Raw genomic sequence first — 18,456 nt, 5'->3', positions numbered from 1 at the left:
CAACAACAACAAACTAAATGCTACAGTGTGTGCCAGGTCAGATTAAAGGGATGAGTGAGTCAGCCAATCCCAGCCACCTGATGATGATTCTAATCTGCAGATCACAGCATGTCTCGCCACTCTGCTCTGTCCTTTATCTAAAATGCTACTAAGTGTGTGTCAGTTTGTCATGTGAATCTGAACACTTCCTCAGCTGTTTGTGGTTTCACACACAGATTAGGGCTGAACGATATATCGTGTCATGGCGATAACCGCGATATGCGTGATATTCACATCGCAGGGACGTGTGATTTAATAATTTTTTTATAATAATTTCTTTTTTTTTAAATTTCTTTTTTTTAGGGCGTGCGATATTAAGTTCGACATTAACTCAAACACGTCATGTTACAATTATTTTGCTGCTTGCTACAAAAGGAAAGCTTGCCCGGCTTTCATGTCAGGGGTACTTGAGTGAGTGACATGCAGGCTCTGCATGCACAGCAAACCACCAATCACAATCATTCTTGATCAGATCACAGCAGGCCCCGCCCCGCTAGTTTGCAGACCATCAAAACACCGGTGAAAAATGAGGGAGGCACAGGAGGACAATACCGGAGAGAATGAAGATTTACTTCCAAAAAGAAAAGCAACATCTGCCATCTGGAACTATTTTGGATACAAAAAGGTTCTTCTCTTCTTCACAGATGAACCCACTTATTTGAGGGTAAGCAACCTGCATTATCATGACATGTTAGATCAGGACTTAAGGTATGATGAGTCAACCAATCAGATCCAGACTTCCGTGACTAAAATCCTTCATCCGGTTAAATATAGTTTAAAAAAGCGCAATATATATCACAGGGGAAAATAATATTGCAATGTCATTTTTTTCAATATCGTGCAGCCCTAGAACACAGATATTAACTAAGCTCAGAGACATATTGTTTCCTATGCACAGTGAGACGTACCCTCCTCTGGTGCCGAGCTCTCCCCTGAGCTGTCTCCACCCGAGCTGCCGGACGCCGTCGCTTTGTGAACCTTCTTCTTGGTAGCATTCTTCTTCTCAGACCCTTTGCCTGGTTTAACCTTCTTTTTGCCTTTGGTGCCACCCACTGTCCACTACACACAGGAGGGAAACATTCAGCTTGGGTTCTCAGATACCTTTTGCAAACGTAAGAGTGACGTCTTTAGAGCAAACACTCACCTCGTCATCACTGTCGGATGTCTCGGAGTCTGAAGAAGCTGCAGGTTTGCTCACCGGCTCCTCCTGATCTCCTGAATCCACCCTCTTCCTCTTCGCCAAAGACAAGAGCTCCTGAAAATGAGAACACCAAGATGTGGTTCAGATAGAGCAACCAGTGAAATTATAAACACAGAAAGTGGAAAAAGTGTGAAAATGTTTCCTGCAAGTGCAGACCGGCTTGCTTTCTGTCTTGAGTATTCTTTGAATGCAGGTGTTCAAAGATCCCAATGGCACATGAACATAGCAGGACAGACATCCCAAACAAACACAGCAGATTGGCCAAGAAACCACAAAGCAGTCAAACTCTCAACACATCCTCGTGACAGCAGTGAGCATCCATTTGTGTCATCTAAAGCTGCCATTAGAGATGCCCCGATCCGATCACGTGATTTTCAAAAGATCGGAATCGGGAGAAAAAAATTGGCGATCGGGATTTTCTTTTTTATGAATACTTTTTTTTAAATTTTGTATTCAATGTTGCAAAACAAAACTGACCATGTTCAAGTCTTAAAGTCATCCTGAGGCCTTAGTTTTGGTTTCAAATTACACAACATCATGTATGTGTTGCTTCTTTGGGGCTTGTTTTCATAGACCTGGTTGCTTAGTTTCTCTCAAATCTGGCAACAGAGTGGGCGCAGTGTCTAATTGTAGCAGTAAGCTAACGAGTACTGATAAGCTTTATTTTGTTTTGATCCAATGCTGCACAACTGAACTGCAATGCTGCTGTGAAAGAAAGAAGCTATATCCATGTTGGATAGAATATCCAATTTAAATAAAAAAATAACCTTAAGGGACTTGAATGCTTTTTTTTCTCTTAATGCATTGCATAAAGATCGGATCGGGAAAAATCGGTATCGGCAAATTGTCAAAATCAAATGATCGGAATCGGATCGGGAGCAAAAAAAGGTGATCGGGACATCCCTAGCTGCCACGATTAGTTGAATATTTTGATCATTTTTTTAAGGTTTACGTTATTTTTCATGCAAAAGAACATGTGCGTTTCAGCCTCAGATGGACATTTTTCACCCATTTCTGACAGAAAGATTGATACAAGAATCAACAAAATACTAGGGATGCATCGGCATCTTGCTGGCACCAATACTGAGGTGATCAATTCACATAACTGTAAATAGTTTCTCTGCCCGAGTCATTTGAGAGTTTAGTATTTCTGCCATCAGTCACTTTGAGACGCCAGAGCGATCCCTGGCCTCACGTTAAGTCTCATACAATAATAACAACTGAAGATTAGTGATTGCAACATTTTAATCTGGGAAAAAGCGATTACTTTTAACAGTAAGTACTTTGTATTGGCAAGAATTTGAATCAATACTAGGAGAAGCAACTTGTGAAATACTACAAACATTTGATCTGCATATCTGTCCTGGGTTTAGACTTTCCCCTTTATGTTATACTCACATAAACACACAAATCCTCTCTTCATATAGTGAAATATATTTATTTACGTAGTCCCATCTTATCTTAATATGACTAGTGTGTTTTACTGTTAAGTTGTTCTCTCGTTAAAAAACCTTTCATTGTACCATTGACCCCGTGTTAACCAACATATGACTAATAAAACAGGTTGCTGCACCTTTTTCAAAGACAGAATCAAGGATTTTGAAGCTTGTCTAGCACCTTGCATCTGTAATTTTGTATGTACAGTACATAAAGTAAATTCTATGTCATGTGCTATGAATAACCAACTGATGATAAGTTTTCAAAGATCTCACTATATAAACCTTTTTGTGAGAGCAGTACCTTTGTACCTACAGTATTGCTAACAAAGTATTTGTTTATAAGTATTGTGATCAGTGTTTCCGCCAGACCCGGGCTGAGAGGGCGTCCACCCCGAGAGACGGCACGTCGTGTCACGTGACTTAAATTTTGAATTGAGCAGTCCCTTATAGATACTATCTCTTTACGTATTAGTGATGGGAATTCCGGCTCTTTTTGTCTCTGTGAAATAAAACACAGCTTCAAAAGTTAAATGTACTGAACTCTCAACTTTTCTGTGCATCAACTATCTGAACTGGGGTTGCACACATGACATGAGATATGAATCAATTCAAATTCAGCCATAAAAGCTCGATGTATCTGATGATCTGACCTGCAGATCTGCATAAAGCTGTCTTCAACAAGATGATCTCAAAACAAAAATGAAGAACACTAACACAAATCAACTATATATATAAGTAATTTCAACTTGTGCATTTTAACTATACATGTAAAAGCCCACTAAATAAGCTATAACTATAAACTCTCTGTGCATATCAGTTCTGTTGCTCTGAATTGTTAAATTGCTTTGTCCCTGTGGAATAAAATACAAACAAATTGGCAGCCTTAGTGGTTAAATGTACTGAATGAAGGTCTCTACTCTTCTGTTTATCTGTTATTAACTACTGTTGTTGTGCATCATCTATTTAGTCGGTTACTAGGGCTGCACAATATGATAAATGAATACATATAAATTCAAATTCTGCAGAAGTTAAATATGCTGATCTAACCAACAGATCTGCACGACACTGCCTTTATCAAGGGATCTCAAAACACAACTGTAATGAACTGAACAACCTTTATACACAAACATACATATACGACTTAATGTCAACCATGGAAACAAGGTTTACTGAACTTCCCTCCACTATTCCTGTCATCTGTTTTAATCAAACTGTATCTGTGCTGTCTGTGAGCCTCAGCTGTAGTGGTGTACTGTCAGGTGGTGTACATGGCGGGTGTATTATGCAGATTACTGAAGGCAGTACTCCTGTACAGCTGCACACACTGACATGCTACTCTGCAGAGCTTGTTTGACAACAACACAGAAATAGACCTTCAGCTCTGCCTATGACGTCATGAGCAGATAAGGTTCTCCTAGCTAATTCAAGAGCGACTCCACTACAGCTCGTGTGTGGGAACATGTATACAGTCTCTGGTGAAAACATGTCTCCGACTCCTTCAGTCTGAGGGCTAACAATCAAATCACCCAGTAGGAAAAGAAGCTTAGTAAAAGTGTAAAGTAGAAAGCCCACGGTGGGGCATTGTTGTGTCAAAACACCACATAATAGCTCTTGTTAAGTGCATCTCTCGGAATGTAACCTTAACGTTAGCATCACTTAGCCTACATGCTAAGACGCTGTTTTCGTACAATACAACCCCACACTTTTCCTCTAAGTTGAAGACCTTACAGAAACACTTGGGGGAAATATATGTATTTATGTTTCTGAAATGGCGTTGTTTACTGAGGAAAGAATGGATAGTTGTAGTAATAACAGGCCCACTCTCTGCTTGTATAAGCGAGGCAAACCTCAGTTAGCACCCGTTAGCATCTGTTAGCTTCAAACTGCAGACAACTAAATTAGCGAGCCGTAGGTACAATATAATAAAAACAGCGGACCTACCTGATCTAAGTTATCGTCGCTAGCACTGTCTTCAGAGTCAGAGTCAATCACGACCCGACCTTTCCGCTTCTTTACATTCACCATGATGAGAGAAGCTAACCTGCTAGCTACCTCTGTGTCGTCTAAATGCTAACTGCAGTCAGCTACACAAAGACAGCACTGCGCATGCGCGATCATATTGGTTAATCAAAATCAGTTTATTTATTTTATGTAATTTTTTTAAACTTTATATGTCCACCACTGATGTGAATTGTTTTATATAAATATATATGATGTTTGTTTATGTTATTGAATAAATATTCACTTATATATATGCATTTTTATAAATGTCCCCTGTTACAGCAAGCAAAGAGCCAAAGATAGCTTATTGGTTTTATATATAGCCTTGGTTTTATTTTATTTATTTTTTTGTGAGTGACATAGAATGCATTGTAATGCTTTTTATAATTGTACTTTATTAAAAGTGTGTAAATAAATAAAAGATACTCTGCCCAAATGCGAGGATAGTGAAAGTTAGCTGATAGCGGAACTATACGTTATCACAGTGAGTGCGTCAGTCCGGACGGAAATCACTGGTGCACAACAGCTACATTCAAGGTCCATGCTAACTCAACCTTTAATGAAAGCTACATTTATTAAAGTGAAAGACAATAATATACATGATTTAAACCCATAACGATGATTTAAAGAAGATAACTGAATGAAAAACCGCATTTTGTGGAATATCCACCCGTCATCGTTTGGTTCAACATGATCAAAGTGAGTAGAGACAGATTATGGTTTACATGTTTTTACAGTATTATTATTTACAGTAATGTTAATCAGATGCTAAAGGCCATGCATTGTGACGTTAACAATGTCATTGAATTGTTCAGAATACTTTGAATGTAAATAAGTCAATACAAATCGCTAAATGACAATAATAAGTGTCACGTAATCCTTTGGTTTGCAAAAAACTAATCTGTATAATTTAGAAATCGTTGACAAGAAATGCACCCTATATTATACTATACTAGACTAGACTATAATATACTATACTAATATATTATACTATACTATACGTAATATACTAAAATATATTATACCACAATCGTAATGGACAATAATAGATGATTTACCTGCTTAATACAAAACAACATAACGTAGAAAAGCTAAATGTTTCAGCACTAGTCACAATTTCTTTTCTCTAATCAAAGTAATGGTGTAACAAATATACATTCTAGACCAAGAGGATGTCTTTAAATGTCTTGCTTTGTCAGTCAAAAAAACCCTAAAATTAATATAAAATTATACAAAACAGAAAAGCAGGAAATCCACATATTGGAGAGATTGAAAACAGCATTGCTTGAAAAAAATACTGTTTAATTGAGTATCAAAATAGTTGCTGGTTATTTTTTGTCTACGGTTTATCAATTAATCGTTGCAGCTTGAATTTAGTTTTTTCTATGTAAATATCCATCATACAGATTTGTATTTTGATATTTGGGATTGTGGGAAACGGTATTTCGATCTCTCTGTCTGTACACACAAACTGAAAGATTGACAATAAAGTTGACTTTGACTTGATCCTTACCGTGTAATGTGTAATAACGCCCTCATTCTGCTCTGTATCCCAGCTGTGAATCGTCCCGACTGAAATGTCTCTTCCTAAGCTGGCCCGCCTCCCCTCAGCGAGGCTGCTGACCTCCGTCCTCCCCCATCATCGGCTGCTGCTCCCTCCTCTCTCCCCTCTCACCATCCCCTGCAGGACTAAGATCCAGAAGGACTACAGACGCCCCGGCCAGCCCAGAGAAGATAAATACCCCTTCAACTTCAACTTCTCCAAGGGAATCGAGGGCATCAAGAAGCATTTCACGCTGATGAAAGACGAGTTCTTCGGGCGCTGGGTGGGTCCGGAGGGGAAACCGCTCAGCGAACACCTCCTGGAGCAGAACCTGGTGATCTGGGAGTTCAGGGGTCCGGAGAGCCTTGAGCAGTGGACGGTTTCCTCGGATCAGGAGATCGGAGGTCAGAGTGAAGCTCACCTGAAGATGAGCAGGAATGATAACACCTGCTTCTTGCACGGGAAGCTGAGCTCCACCGTCCCGAGGGACGGAGAGACGCGGTTCAGCGGATACTGCAACATGCGCTCAAAGATACCCAAGGTTAGAGCCCTAAAGACTTACCCTCCTAACGTGTATGCATCATGTATAACTTTAGTATTCATTCATTAGTCATTACTGCCACTCTTTTCTCTGGATTTTTAATTGTACAACTCACAGGCTTCATACAAAATCCTGACAGTTGAAATGAAACAATACTGTCATCACATTTTCTATAAAGGAATTCTGTAAACTTGCAGCTTCATTTCTAGCAACATTTTATATGCAATTATAGAGGCTTAAAGGTCCCATGTCATGGCCATTTCTACTGATCATATTTCCATTGTTGAGGTCTACTAGAATAGATTTAAATTGTGCAATGTTCCAAACTCACATCGGTTTCTCATACAGCATCTCTGTATAGTCTGTGTATTTACTCTCTGTCCTAAACGGCTTGTTGGAGCTCCTGCCCCCCCTCCCTGTGAGCCCACTGTGCTCTGATTGGTCAGGACGTTGCGAGGCTCGCTGCTCAGTGAGCTGGCTTACTGGTGTGGTTTCCGGGTCGGCGATACAGCGAGACAGCGCAAAACTCATCCTGAGCACACACAAACACTCACAGCCGAAGTAAAAACAATAAGTGTGGCTTGATATTGAGTAAGAAAAAGGTTTGTAACGTTGTGAGAATGGGTCTGCGGAGAGGAATTTCTCCGCCATCCCAACTCGTCTATTACCAACAAGGGAGCTCTATGCAAGTCAATGGGACACCCTGTTGGTCCATTTTGGTTCCGGGAACCTGGAAAAAGAGAAATCTTCAACGAGGCGTTCAGGGGCAGCATAGACAGGTCTTCTCTGTGTTAGAGTTTTACTCCCTACAGGGTGTACTTTGAGGGTTTGTGACTCTGCAGACCGTTCACATGCAGAGAAACCTTCATAACACACAAGGGGACGGGTAATAACCGGAAGAGCATGACATGGCACCTTTAAAGTCTGGAAACAACTGAATAAAGTACCTTCAAAATGCTTGAATTTTTCACTTGTACCTAAAAAGAAATATATGTACCGAACATGAACTCAATATTTTTTTTAATTTAGAATACTTGAAGAAGGTTTCGGTATTTCCCCAACAGAATTGTATTCTTGGCTATTATCTTTGGAAATAACATTTGTTGAACATGTTATTAAAGTTAAATTAACTACTTTTATGAAGATGGATTTGTATCTGGATTTTTTTTCCCCTGAAATATTTCAGCGTGACTTTATAGATTTAAATTAAAAAAAAAAAAATGTTTTTATTTTTATTATTTGGGGGGGGTCTTCCTCTCTGTTTTGACCTTACACTCTTTTCACTGTCTTACAAAGAGAGGTATGTAATTGGTTTAAAAATACAAAGCAGTTACTAAATTAAACTCTAGAACAACAACTCCTGGAACACCTTCAACAATATATATTTCATTTATTTACCATGTTAACAGATAATTGTACAAATAAATACAAGCTGCTAATTTCATTATTATTTATTTCCAACACGGACTTGTCCCTACTCTCTGGTATATCATACGTTTGTATTTGACCGAAAGACGGCCCACACTTAAGTCCTGTCCATTCTTTTCCTAAATGAATATTGGTGTCAGCTCTTAAAACAGCTTCCCTTTCCGTCTCTCCTAGGCTTCATTTGACAGGAAGAAGCACTATGACTGGTCCAGCTTCAACACCCTGCATCTCCGACTGAGGGGAGACGGCCGGCCGTGGATGATCAACATCTCCACGGAGACGTACTTCTCTCACCAGAAAGATGACATCTACACCTACTTCCTGTACACCAGGGGGGGGCCCTACTGGCAGGAAGTCAAGGTGATGTCAAACATTTTCAGTTTTAGAAAGACGGTTAAATGTGCTTTATTGATTCCAAATTGGGATATTATTTTTACTTGTAGGAAATGCTGCTTAAAGAGTCCCCTCCTGCTGATGTTCAGTATGTAGTGTCTCTACTTTAAAGAGTCCTCTCCTGCTGATGTTCAGGTGTATATCAGTATGTAGTGTCTCTACTTTAAAGAGTCCTCTCCTGTTGATGTTCAGGTGTATATCAGTATGTAGTGTCTCTACTTTAAAGAGTCCTCTCCTGCTAATGTTCAGGTGTATATCAGTATGTAGTGTCTCTACTTTAAAGAGTCCTCTCCTGTTGATGTTCAGGTGTATATCAGTATGTAGTGTCTCTACTTTAAAGAGTCCTCTCCTGTTGATGTTCAGGTGTATATCAGTATGTAGTGTCTCTACTTTAAAGAGTCCTCTCCTGCTGATGTTCAGGTGTATATCAGTATGTAGTGTCTCTACTTTAAAGAGTCCTCTCCTGTTGATGTTCATGTGTATATCAGTATGTAGTGTCTCTACTTTAAAGAGTCCTCTCCTGCTGATGTTCAGGTGTATATCAGTATGTAGTGTTTCTACTTTAAAGAGTCCTCTCCTGCTGATGTTCAGGTGTATATCAGTATGTAGTGTCTCTACTTTAAAGAGTCCTCTCCTGCTGATGTTCAGGTGTATATCAGTATGTAGTGTCTCTACTTTAAAGAGTCCTCTCCTGCTGATGTTCAGGTGTATATCAGTATGTAGTGTCTCTACTTTAAAGAGTCCTCTCCTGCTGATGTTCAGGTGTATATCAGTATGTAGTGTCTCTACTTTAAAGAGTCCTCTCCTGTTGATGTTCATGTGTATATCAGTATGTAGTGTCTCTACTTTAAAGAGTCCTCTCCTGCTGATGTTCAGGTGTATATCAGTATGTAGTGTTTCTACTTTAAAGAGTCCTCTCCTGCTGATGTTCAGGTGTATATCAGTATGTAGTGTCTCTACTTTAAAGAGTCCTCTCCTGCTGATATTCAGGTGTATATCAGTATGTAGTGTCTCTACTTTAAAGAGTCCTCTCCTGCTGATGATCAGGTGTATATCAGTATGTAGTGTCTCTACTGGGACATGTCTCCATGCTTTAATGTTCAAAAAGCTCTTTATTTTACAGCACCTCTTTTCACCCTCTGTCTGAAACCAGAGCCCACAGGGATTTCAGCTTTTGCAGACCAGCCTTTTTTGTTTCTTTTATATGAAGTGTGAGCAGTAATTCTAACACTTTCATCTGATCCATTTCAGATTCCTTTCTCCAAGTTCTTCCTATCACACCGCGGGAGAATACAAGACGACCAGCATCCTATGTGGCTGGATAAGGTAAAGCAGAATACAATCGCAAACATAAAATATTAAATAAATGAAGCTACGACAGTTACACCGATGAGAAACTGCAGCCCTGTAATTCTGCTGACCTGTACACTTCTTCTGTATCGACAGGTGAACACCGTTGGATTTACGTTGGGAGATAAAGCCGACGGACCCTTTCAGCTGGAGGTTGACTTTGTCGCTGTCTCTAAAGATTATGCTCACACGGAGGAGTTTGCCTATGAGATGTACTTGAGGAATCCAAAAAACTGAGAGCGTGATGATACTGCAGATGAACTTTCGTTGAATAATGGTCGCTTTAAACTATGACTACCAATAAAGAAATGCAGTCAACAACACACTCATTCATCTTAACCCATAAGAACCTGAGGTGACGCGCATGTCACACACAATTTTAGGGTGTAGCAGGGGTGTCACTTCAAGTATACCCTTAATTTCAACTCATATAGTCCTGAAGCGACACCCAAGTCACATTTCTGAAAGGTCATGTGACCATTGGGATGACCTCATGTTCAATTAGCAGCCACCTTTCCTGACTGTTTTCTCCACAAGCTAACTTCAGTCTGCCAGCTAATTTGCCCCTCTGCCCATCCTGAGGATAAAAGGTAAGATCCATCAAATCCTATGGTTGAAATATTGGATAACATGTTGTTTGTCGAATATAAATCATTGTTTAGACTTTTTATTTTTTATTCTGTGGTAAAAGAGCAAGTAAATATGTGTGTGACATAGACGTCACTGCAGGCATTTAGACTAAACTGGTAAAAAAAATAAGTGTTGTGACCTATATGTCACAATTAGAAAACTTGTCATTATCTGATCAGTTTACTTAATTCAATTATACTCAGTAATATATTGTTATTATATTATATATATATAGCTAGCTATAACTAGTAATAACTAGTTACTTATACTACTATCTAGCTAGCTACCTACAACATGGCAGGTTTAGGACTAACGTCATGTGGCACTTTACCTCACAGCTGGAAATGATAATTACCGTGCTGTAGGGTAAAGTGCTACCAACGTTACATGATGACATCAGCTGAAAGTCATGATTATTTTCCATATTTTCTTCTCTAGATGAACAGGAAAAATAGGTGGGATGGAGACAAGGACATCCAGAAGATCCTGGAAATAATCCTGGATGGAAACGAAAGTGAGGTGGAGGGATTAGGTGGTGAGGATGAAGATGAGGATGAATTTGATGATCCTGTCTTAGATCCTGATTATCAGGAGGAGCCATATGAGTCGGAAAGCGACATAGGGGAAGAGGAACCACCTCAACCAGAGGGAGAAGAACCTCCTAATGAAGAACCTCCGACTGCAGCATCCCACCGTTCTACTGGCCAAGAAAGATTCTTATGGCGAAAAAAAGCTTTTGAAACACCAGACCACACCTTCAAAGGAGAGAGGGTCCAACCTCCAGATGAGCTCCCCACTCCCCTGCAGTACTTCAGGAGGTTCATTACAGATGAGATGCTTGTGGCAATGATGGAGCAAACCAACCTCTACAGCGTTCAAACCTCTGCCACCCACAAGAACGTGCAGACCACAGTAAAGGAGCTGGAAATCCTAATCGGCATGTACCTGCGCATGGGACTTTGCCAGCTTCCAGGAAACCGTGTCTACTGGGAAAACGACACAAGGATTGGCATGGTCGCTGACAACATGTCACGCGACCGTTTCCAGACCCTCCTCACATCTCTCCACTTCACCGACAACGAGGCTCCATCCAACAGGCAAAAAGGGGATAAGTGCTGGAAGATCCGTCCATGGCTTGACATGTTCCGCAAACAATGTCTCCAGATCACCCCGATGGAGCACAACTCCATCGATGAACAGATGGTCTCGTTCAGAGGAACGCGCTGCCCCATCAGGCAATATGTGAAGGGCAAACCCCACCCCTGGGGATTCAAGATCTGGGCCCGTTGCTCATCCGACGGAATCCTATGTGATTTCCAGGTCTATGAAGGTGGCACTGGGAAAAGAACCACACTTGGAATGGGAGGAGATGTGGTCGTCAAGTTGTGTGAAACTCTTCCATCAGGCCAGAACTACAAAGTGTTCGCCGACAACCTCTTCTCTTCAGCCGCACTGGTGCGAGAGCTTCGTCAGCGGCAGATCTTCTACACAGGTAACACACACACACACACACATACATACACGCACACACACACAAACACACACACACACACACACACACACACACACACACACAGGTAATAACAACATACCTATGGTCTCATTCTCCTTTGTTTCTAGTTTTGACTCATCTTGTCTTATTCTTTATGTATTACAGGAACAGTCCGCAGCAATCGCCTGGCTGGATGTCAGCTTGAGGATGACAAGAGTCTTGCCAAGAGAGGCAGAGGATCTTTCGATTGCCGGGTGGAGAAAGAGGGGTCCATGGCCATAGTAAAGTGGCATGACAACAGACCTGTCACCTTGATCTCCTCTCAAACAGCAGTGGAACCACAAGACAAAGCTAGGCGCTGGAGCAAACCCCAGAAGGCATTCCTTGACGTCATCCGGCCTAATGTCGTCAAAGAGTACAACACCTTCATGGGGGGGGTGGATCTCATGGATAGATGCCTTCTCCGGTACAAATACCACATGAGATCACGGAGATGGTACATCTACCTCTTCTGGCACACCATCATGGTAGCCCTGGTCAACGCGTGGCTGATCTACAAGAACGACTGCAAGCTGATCGGTGAGAGAGCACTGAATCTAAGAAGATTCCAGGCAGAGGTGGCAACTTGCCTCATCCTCATCCAGGCAAGAAGGGGGCGCCCATCACTTGACATGAACACTCCATCTCCTTCAGCACCTCCCACGAGAAAGAGAGTCCGTGTTGGAGTTCCTGATGATGTCCGTAAGGACCACTTTGGACACTGGCCCGTGAAATCTACCGAGCGTGGCCGCTGCACAGTCTGCAAAACAAATGCAACCACCACCCTGTGTGAGAAATGCGACGTGCATCTCTGCTTCACAGAAGAGAGAAACTGCTTCAAAGGCTACCATTTCTAAACAGCCAGCAGTAGGCTTGGAAAGGATAGTGTAGGATGACTGGGAGGAGAAGAGGAACGGGAAGTTGTTGAGATTTAGGTGTTGTGGAATTAAAAATATTCCTGGTGATTATTGACACTCTGTTTCACGTGTTCCAAATGGTTCCAAATCTACCAGGCAACATGTTTTCTATTGTTCAGATTGTACTTTTCCTGCTGTTGATCTGAAATAATTTCTAGCCGGACATTGTTTTTTTTATTATTCAAGTGGCATTGGATGTTGATAAAAATAAAAAGTCAGCTACATTCTCCGTCTGATTAATTTTAGACAAATGAAGATTGACATTGACCTAACAGACAAAGATCCACCTCTCACCTGGTCCAGTTTGAAATGTCAGACACCTGGTGTGAAAAATGAATGAATGGCACTTGTTCTACACTAGTAATACATGGCATATTACATATAATAGATATAATACATATTGTATTGTCTCTTGAGGACAGTGTGGGACATGGACATGGTCTTTGAATAGAGTGCAATTGCGTTATCAACACAGGTGAGTCAGGTGAGCACTAATGATCAGTCCCTTGCTGCAGGTGTGGTGCTCTGGCGACAACACTTGACCTTTATTTGATGATAACTCCTTCTGGGAAGGTCTTATGGACCTTGGGGAATGGACTTGATATAATTGTTCCTTGGGAAATGTAGATGTTAAAAAACATATGGCATGCCTAAGTGTAGAGATGTTTGGTGGGGGCACTTTTGGGGCCAATAATGGCATGCGGGCCCTTTTGGGGGCAATCGGAAATGCAAATACTCCTTTCTCTCTCTGTGCTCTTTCTGAGATGGTTTGACCATGACTAAGTCATCTGAAATGGATTCCATTCCTTCTCAGCTTTCCAACCATACATAATATGCCTATGGTAACATCTTTGGAAGCTTCAGAGTTAATGGAATGTGCTCAGGAATGTCAGAAATGTCAGAAAACACTGTACATTTAATAATTTAATTTAACAATCAAATAAGACTGCAGTGACACTGATGTCACTTTTCAGATCTCTGTCATCTGGTGGTGGAATTTAGATTTTTTTTTTAGACATGTGTTCTATGTGCTCTATTCAACCTGTGTTATGCTCCCACTAATTTTTATTGAGCCAGAAATTGGTCCAGGTTCTTATGGGTTAAGGGAGAAACCTATTTCTTGTGCTCATTATATTTGTATTCTAGCACATTAACTGTTGCGCAGCGTGCCGGTGGGCGTGTCTGAAACTTGACCAACAACCAATCTGTGATGCCCCTGTGGGTTCATCAGTAGAGGGGAGGTGTCTGTGCTGATTGCAGTGGGGCACCTGGGTCTGGTGCCCTGCAGCTATTTAGAGCCTCTCTGCTTCTCCCCGGTTTTGTTGAGTATATTATGAGTTGTTTCTTCAGTTGCTTTACTTTGTGCACTTCAACACTCTCACACGACGGAACCACAATGCAGTTCGGCAAAGCGTGAGCTTCAACGCACGCCGCCGTGTGGACGGGCCGTTGTACTTCAGTAACATTGTACCTACGGAACTTTTGAAAAGCCATAAATAAGTATTTTACAGTTCCTAAAAAATCCAAAAGTGATAAATCCAGGAATTCTTAAAAAAAGGAGATCAAACACACATTTAGGACTTTTCAATCACAGGACACAATCTTGTTGTTAATTAAAGTCAAGATCAAGTTGTTTATCTTGTCATAAAGAGGGCCTATTCTGCTTTTTGGGGTGTGTTCTAGAGGTTTTTGGGCAAAGCTATTAAAAAAAAAAACTTGTTCTGTGAAAAAAGCAAAAGCAAACAAGGGAATAATTAGTGTCAGTCTTTTTAGTCGTTCCACAAAAAAAAAGTACAAAACAAGGTAAATCACATTTTTAAGAACAAAAGTACCAGTACAATGGTGTCACATCATAAAAGCATCATTAAGAGCAGTAAACTACAGATCTAAAAACACAGTAGGTAACATAGAAGCAGAGGATTAGAGCTTCCTAACAGCGGGCTAAAAGGAGCGTGAGCTGCAGAAAACTAAATATTTACAGTGGAACACAAGCTGTACAAAACGTAAACAAACGGATATTTTTCACATCATGACGAGGCCTCTTCTGGCCCCGAGCAGATTCTCTTTCTTCTGCTTCCTGCCTTCCTCGTGTTTCCCTCTCCTGTCCCCCCTGAAATATGGAAAACAAACATAAGAGACTGACGCTGTAAGAGATACGTGTTGATATCAGGGTGGGCTTTAATGTGGAACATACCGTGTCTGGACCTGGTGCTGTTTGTAGTTTTTCTGATGAGAGTTTGAGATCAGCGACTTGTTTGCCGCCGGGTTTTCCTTGGCGTCTTCGAGCGGCTTCAGTTTACCTTTAAAAAAAAAAGAACGTGTTTTTTTAAAAAGTTATTTCAAAGCTCTCACAGAAAACATGGGGGGTTTGTCGGTCTACTAGCAATAGTGTATTTTCAGGGAAACAGGAAAGAAATGAAAAGTGGTTTTGTACCCGAGTGAGGCTTGTAGGAGAGGGCACGAGACAGACTGGCCTTCAGGTCAAAGGTCGGCTTCTTCTGGTTCCCGGGGGTAATCAAAGCACTCGTGTTGCCCGTGAAAACAAACGCTCCTTTTGGATTTAAGTAGGAAACAGTTTAAGCAATCACTCTATACGTTACTCTATGTAGATGTAATGTTAAGGATTTAAAAGGCAACGTTACCTGAAGTGTTTGCGGCAGAGAAAGTATTGACGGCTTTGGGCTTCTCTCCCTCAGCGGTGGTGGGTTTTTTAGGCGTGCTCGAGGTCACGCAGAGAGTCTTGCGCGCCGGCGTCTTCACCAGACATTTCTTATTCCCATTGTCAAGAGTGGCTTCTGAGAACCTGCAAACAGACGTGTCACATTCGTTAAGATAAAGTCTTTCTTGTTGCCAATAGAGAGGCGAAGTCCCTCCCTTTACGGGGGAGCTCCATGGGACCTTATTTCGGAAAAAGTATGTATTGTAGTATGCATAACATTAAACACTACAAACACAAACGTCTTGCAAGCCTGTTATTGCCAAGAGACGGCCAAGACAGGAAACAATGTATTCATACGAGAGGCTGAGAGGTCTAGAACATCACCAGACACAGCTAGCTACTTAGTTAAGTTCCTGAAATGATAAACAGTTTTTGCAATAATAATAACGACCAAAGAAAGCTCCTCACCGAACGTTGATCCTGCGCGTGGAGAGGACAGACGGTCTGAACAGAGCCGCTTCCTTCCCTGCAGGTTTAGCTTTCCTGGCAGAGAGCACAGTGTTCCTGCGTTTGTCCTCTGCTGGTTTCTTATTCGGCAGGATGGGGCTGAACATGGAGGCACGACTCTCGCTCGCCTTCTGTTGAATAAACACACCCAGGTGAGCACCTTCACTGCACAGGAAGTGATATACTGGCAGCTGGAGGTCACTGTGACAACATGGCGGCCCTCCACCACCCACAGAGTTTTCAACAACCCTGACTAACAGAAAACAGCACCGAAATACACCCAGGCCTGATCAAACACACAAGACACAGGTGAGGGGGGCGGAGCCAACACAGGGCACCAGGTGAACACAATCGGGTAATCAGCAGGAGGGAACACAGAGACGACGAGGGTGAACACTTATACAATTAATGCAATTTAATCATTTAATAAATAAAACATCAATAAATAGTATAAACTGTGCAAATATGCAATGCCAAACTGTACTGTGCAATCACGCCAACAAAGCGCAAACTGCTCACCACTAAAGTCCCGAGCGACATTATTTCCGTGCACAAGGAAGTTGTCGTCAATATACCCTATACAGCAAAGTGATTATATACAGGGTGCACATCACTTTCTTTTGTCCTGGTTCTCAAAGGAGCACCTGGAGATGTTGCTTGGTGCGCATCTTTAAAATGAAATAAACCGGACCCTTTGAGGGGTACTTGACTTTATGACCGGGGGGTGCGCTAGTGAGCTCGCAGCGGGGTTACTGTGCGGAGCGCATAAAGCAGACCCTTCACGCGATAGCGAGGGGTAGAGCGAGGGATCACAGATGCCGTCGTGGTCGTGGACGGATTAAAACAATTAAACCTAAATAGCTCGCAAATTATTATACCTGGGCGGCACCGCCTAAGTAAAGTCTATGTGTGGGAAAACCTGCTATCTTACCAGTTCTTATGCAACTCGCAAATATCTCTCTTTTCTCTCAATGTCGGTGCGCAAATGCGCCTTTTTTCAAATGATCCGGTGCTCTTTTTTGGCGACGGGTGCGCACCAGTTATGTGCAGCCCTGATTATATAAACATTTTAACGAGAGCTCTAGTAATGGCGTCTCGTCGTTACACATGTCATGCTTTCCTGGTTATCACCCGTCCCCTTGTGTGTCATGAAGGTTTTTCTGCATGTAAACGGTCTGCAGGGTCACAAACCCTCAAAGTACACCCTGTAGGGAGTAAAACTCTAACACACTTCCGGCACACACACACACACACACACACACACACACACACACACACACACACACACACACACACACACACACACACACACACACACACACACACACACACACACACACACACACACACACACACACACACACACACACACACACACACACACACACACACACACACACACACACACACACACACACACACACACACACACACACACACACACACACACACACACACACACACACACACACACACACACACACACACACACACACACACACACACACACGGCTCATAGGGAAGGGAGGAGGAGGGGAGGGGGAGGAGGAGGAGGGGAGGGGGAGGGGGAGGAGGGAGGGGGAAGGGGAAGGGGAGGGGGAGGAGGGAGGGAGCCCCAACAAGCCGTGTAGGACAGAGTGAATACACATGCTATACAGAGATGCTGTTTGAGAAACCAATGTGAGTTTGGAACATTGAACAATGTAAATCTATTCTAGTAGACCTCAACAATGGAGTTATGATCAGTAGAAATGGCCATGACATGGGACCTTTAAGTTGATCTGGATGATTAACAAAGTCTGATTTTGAAGGTACCTTGCCTGAGCTCCTTAGAGTCTCCATCTGTTTGTTTTTTCTCTGGAGATAAGAGTCAATGGACTCCATCTTGCTGAAATTTGCCTCGTGGAGCTTCTGGAAGTCTAAAAAAAGAAGAGACATTTACAAAAGTTAACTGGAGGGTTTGTGGGGGGGGGGGGGGGGGAATCACTGTCTTTCTGTTATGTGGCCTCTGAATTGTTGCTTCAAAAGAAGAGGAGGAAAAAAGTACTTACTAAGAGTGACAGGGTTCAACATCAGCTTTTTCTTAGCCTGCAGTCGAGGGATTTTACCGACTTTGGCCACTTTCGGAGCTTTTTCTGTACAGATATTAAGTAAGTCAAATAAAGGATTAGTATGTGTTCACAACCTGATTTGGAGTCAAGAATCTCTGAAGACGAACGGACATGTTGCTTCTGTCTGTCAGAAGGAACATGCTATTCAATGCAAACATAATTTAAC

General features: G+C 41.9%; 4 protein-coding genes across 4 annotated transcripts in view; 2 read left to right on the top strand and 2 right to left on the bottom strand.

Annotated features, from left to right (window-relative positions):
* Positions 1 to 927: 927 nt before the first annotated feature.
* On the bottom strand, positions 928 to 4,767 carry rtf1 (RTF1 homolog, Paf1/RNA polymerase II complex component; the record flags this gene model as incomplete). The annotated part of the gene is made up of 3 exons (XM_079640859.1): positions 4,621 to 4,767; positions 1,184 to 1,294; positions 928 to 1,098 (listed from the first exon to the last, which is right to left on the bottom strand). The coding sequence occupies exons 1-3, from the start codon at positions 4,702 to 4,704 to the stop codon at positions 928 to 930; spliced, it is 366 nt and encodes a 121-aa protein (XP_079496985.1). The 5' UTR covers positions 4,705 to 4,767.
* A 397-nt stretch (positions 4,768 to 5,164) lies between these two features.
* On the top strand, positions 5,165 to 10,264 carry ndufaf1 (NADH:ubiquinone oxidoreductase complex assembly factor 1). Its single transcript, XM_079693067.1, has 5 exons — positions 5,165 to 5,379; positions 6,237 to 6,764; positions 8,367 to 8,552; positions 9,837 to 9,911; positions 10,032 to 10,264. Exons 2-5 carry the CDS (start codon positions 6,258 to 6,260, stop codon positions 10,170 to 10,172), a joined length of 909 nt encoding a protein of 302 aa, XP_079549193.1. The 5' UTR covers positions 5,165 to 5,379; positions 6,237 to 6,257; the 3' UTR covers positions 10,173 to 10,264.
* Positions 10,265 to 10,281: 17 nt separating this feature from the next.
* On the top strand, positions 10,282 to 13,237 carry LOC307046609 (piggyBac transposable element-derived protein 3-like). Its single transcript, XM_079693063.1, has 2 exons — positions 10,282 to 12,057; positions 12,223 to 13,237. Exons 1-2 carry the CDS (start codon positions 11,004 to 11,006, stop codon positions 12,951 to 12,953), a joined length of 1,785 nt encoding a protein of 594 aa, XP_079549189.1. The 5' UTR covers positions 10,282 to 11,003; the 3' UTR covers positions 12,954 to 13,237.
* Positions 13,238 to 14,812: 1,575 nt separating this feature from the next.
* nusap1 (nucleolar and spindle associated protein 1) overlaps positions 14,813 to 18,456 on the bottom strand; it is a 6,063-nt gene continuing 2,419 nt past the window's right edge. Inside the window, exons 5-11 of the mRNA XM_079693065.1 lie at positions 18,231 to 18,314; positions 17,995 to 18,098; positions 16,141 to 16,310; positions 15,656 to 15,816; positions 15,448 to 15,564; positions 15,208 to 15,313; positions 14,813 to 15,123 (exon numbers count right to left, since the gene is read on the bottom strand). Coding sequence (XP_079549191.1) covers positions 15,036 to 15,123; positions 15,208 to 15,313; positions 15,448 to 15,564; positions 15,656 to 15,816; positions 16,141 to 16,310; positions 17,995 to 18,098; positions 18,231 to 18,314 — 830 coding nt within the window. The 3' untranslated portion in view covers positions 14,813 to 15,035. The remainder of the gene's footprint in view (positions 15,124 to 15,207; positions 15,314 to 15,447; positions 15,565 to 15,655; positions 15,817 to 16,140; positions 16,311 to 17,994; positions 18,099 to 18,230; positions 18,315 to 18,456) is intronic.

Source organism: Notothenia rossii (genome assembly GCF_949606895.1).
Source record: "Notothenia rossii genome assembly, chromosome: 7".
NCBI lineage: Eukaryota > Metazoa > Chordata > Actinopteri > Perciformes > Nototheniidae > Notothenia > Notothenia rossii.
The sequence above is the reverse complement of the archived record's forward strand: the minus strand, read 5'-3'. Positions and strand labels throughout refer to the sequence as shown.

Excerpts from the sequence above, each read along its gene's own strand:
- ndufaf1 (XM_079693067.1), top strand. The coding sequence starts at position 6,258 with ATGTCTCTTCCTAAGCTGGCCCGCCTCCCCTCAGCGAGGCTGCTGACC. Across the intron at positions 8,553-9,836 it reads CCTACTGGCAGGAAGTCAAG|ATTCCTTTCTCCAAGTTCTT; the intron begins GTGATGTCAAAC and ends GATCCATTTCAG. Across the intron at positions 9,912-10,031 it reads ATCCTATGTGGCTGGATAAG|GTGAACACCGTTGGATTTAC; the intron begins GTAAAGCAGAAT and ends CTGTATCGACAG.
- LOC307046609 (XM_079693063.1), top strand. The coding sequence starts at position 11,004 with ATGAACAGGAAAAATAGGTGGGATGGAGACAAGGACATCCAGAAGATC. Across the intron at positions 12,058-12,222 it reads GCGGCAGATCTTCTACACAG|GAACAGTCCGCAGCAATCGC; the intron begins GTAACACACACA and ends TATGTATTACAG.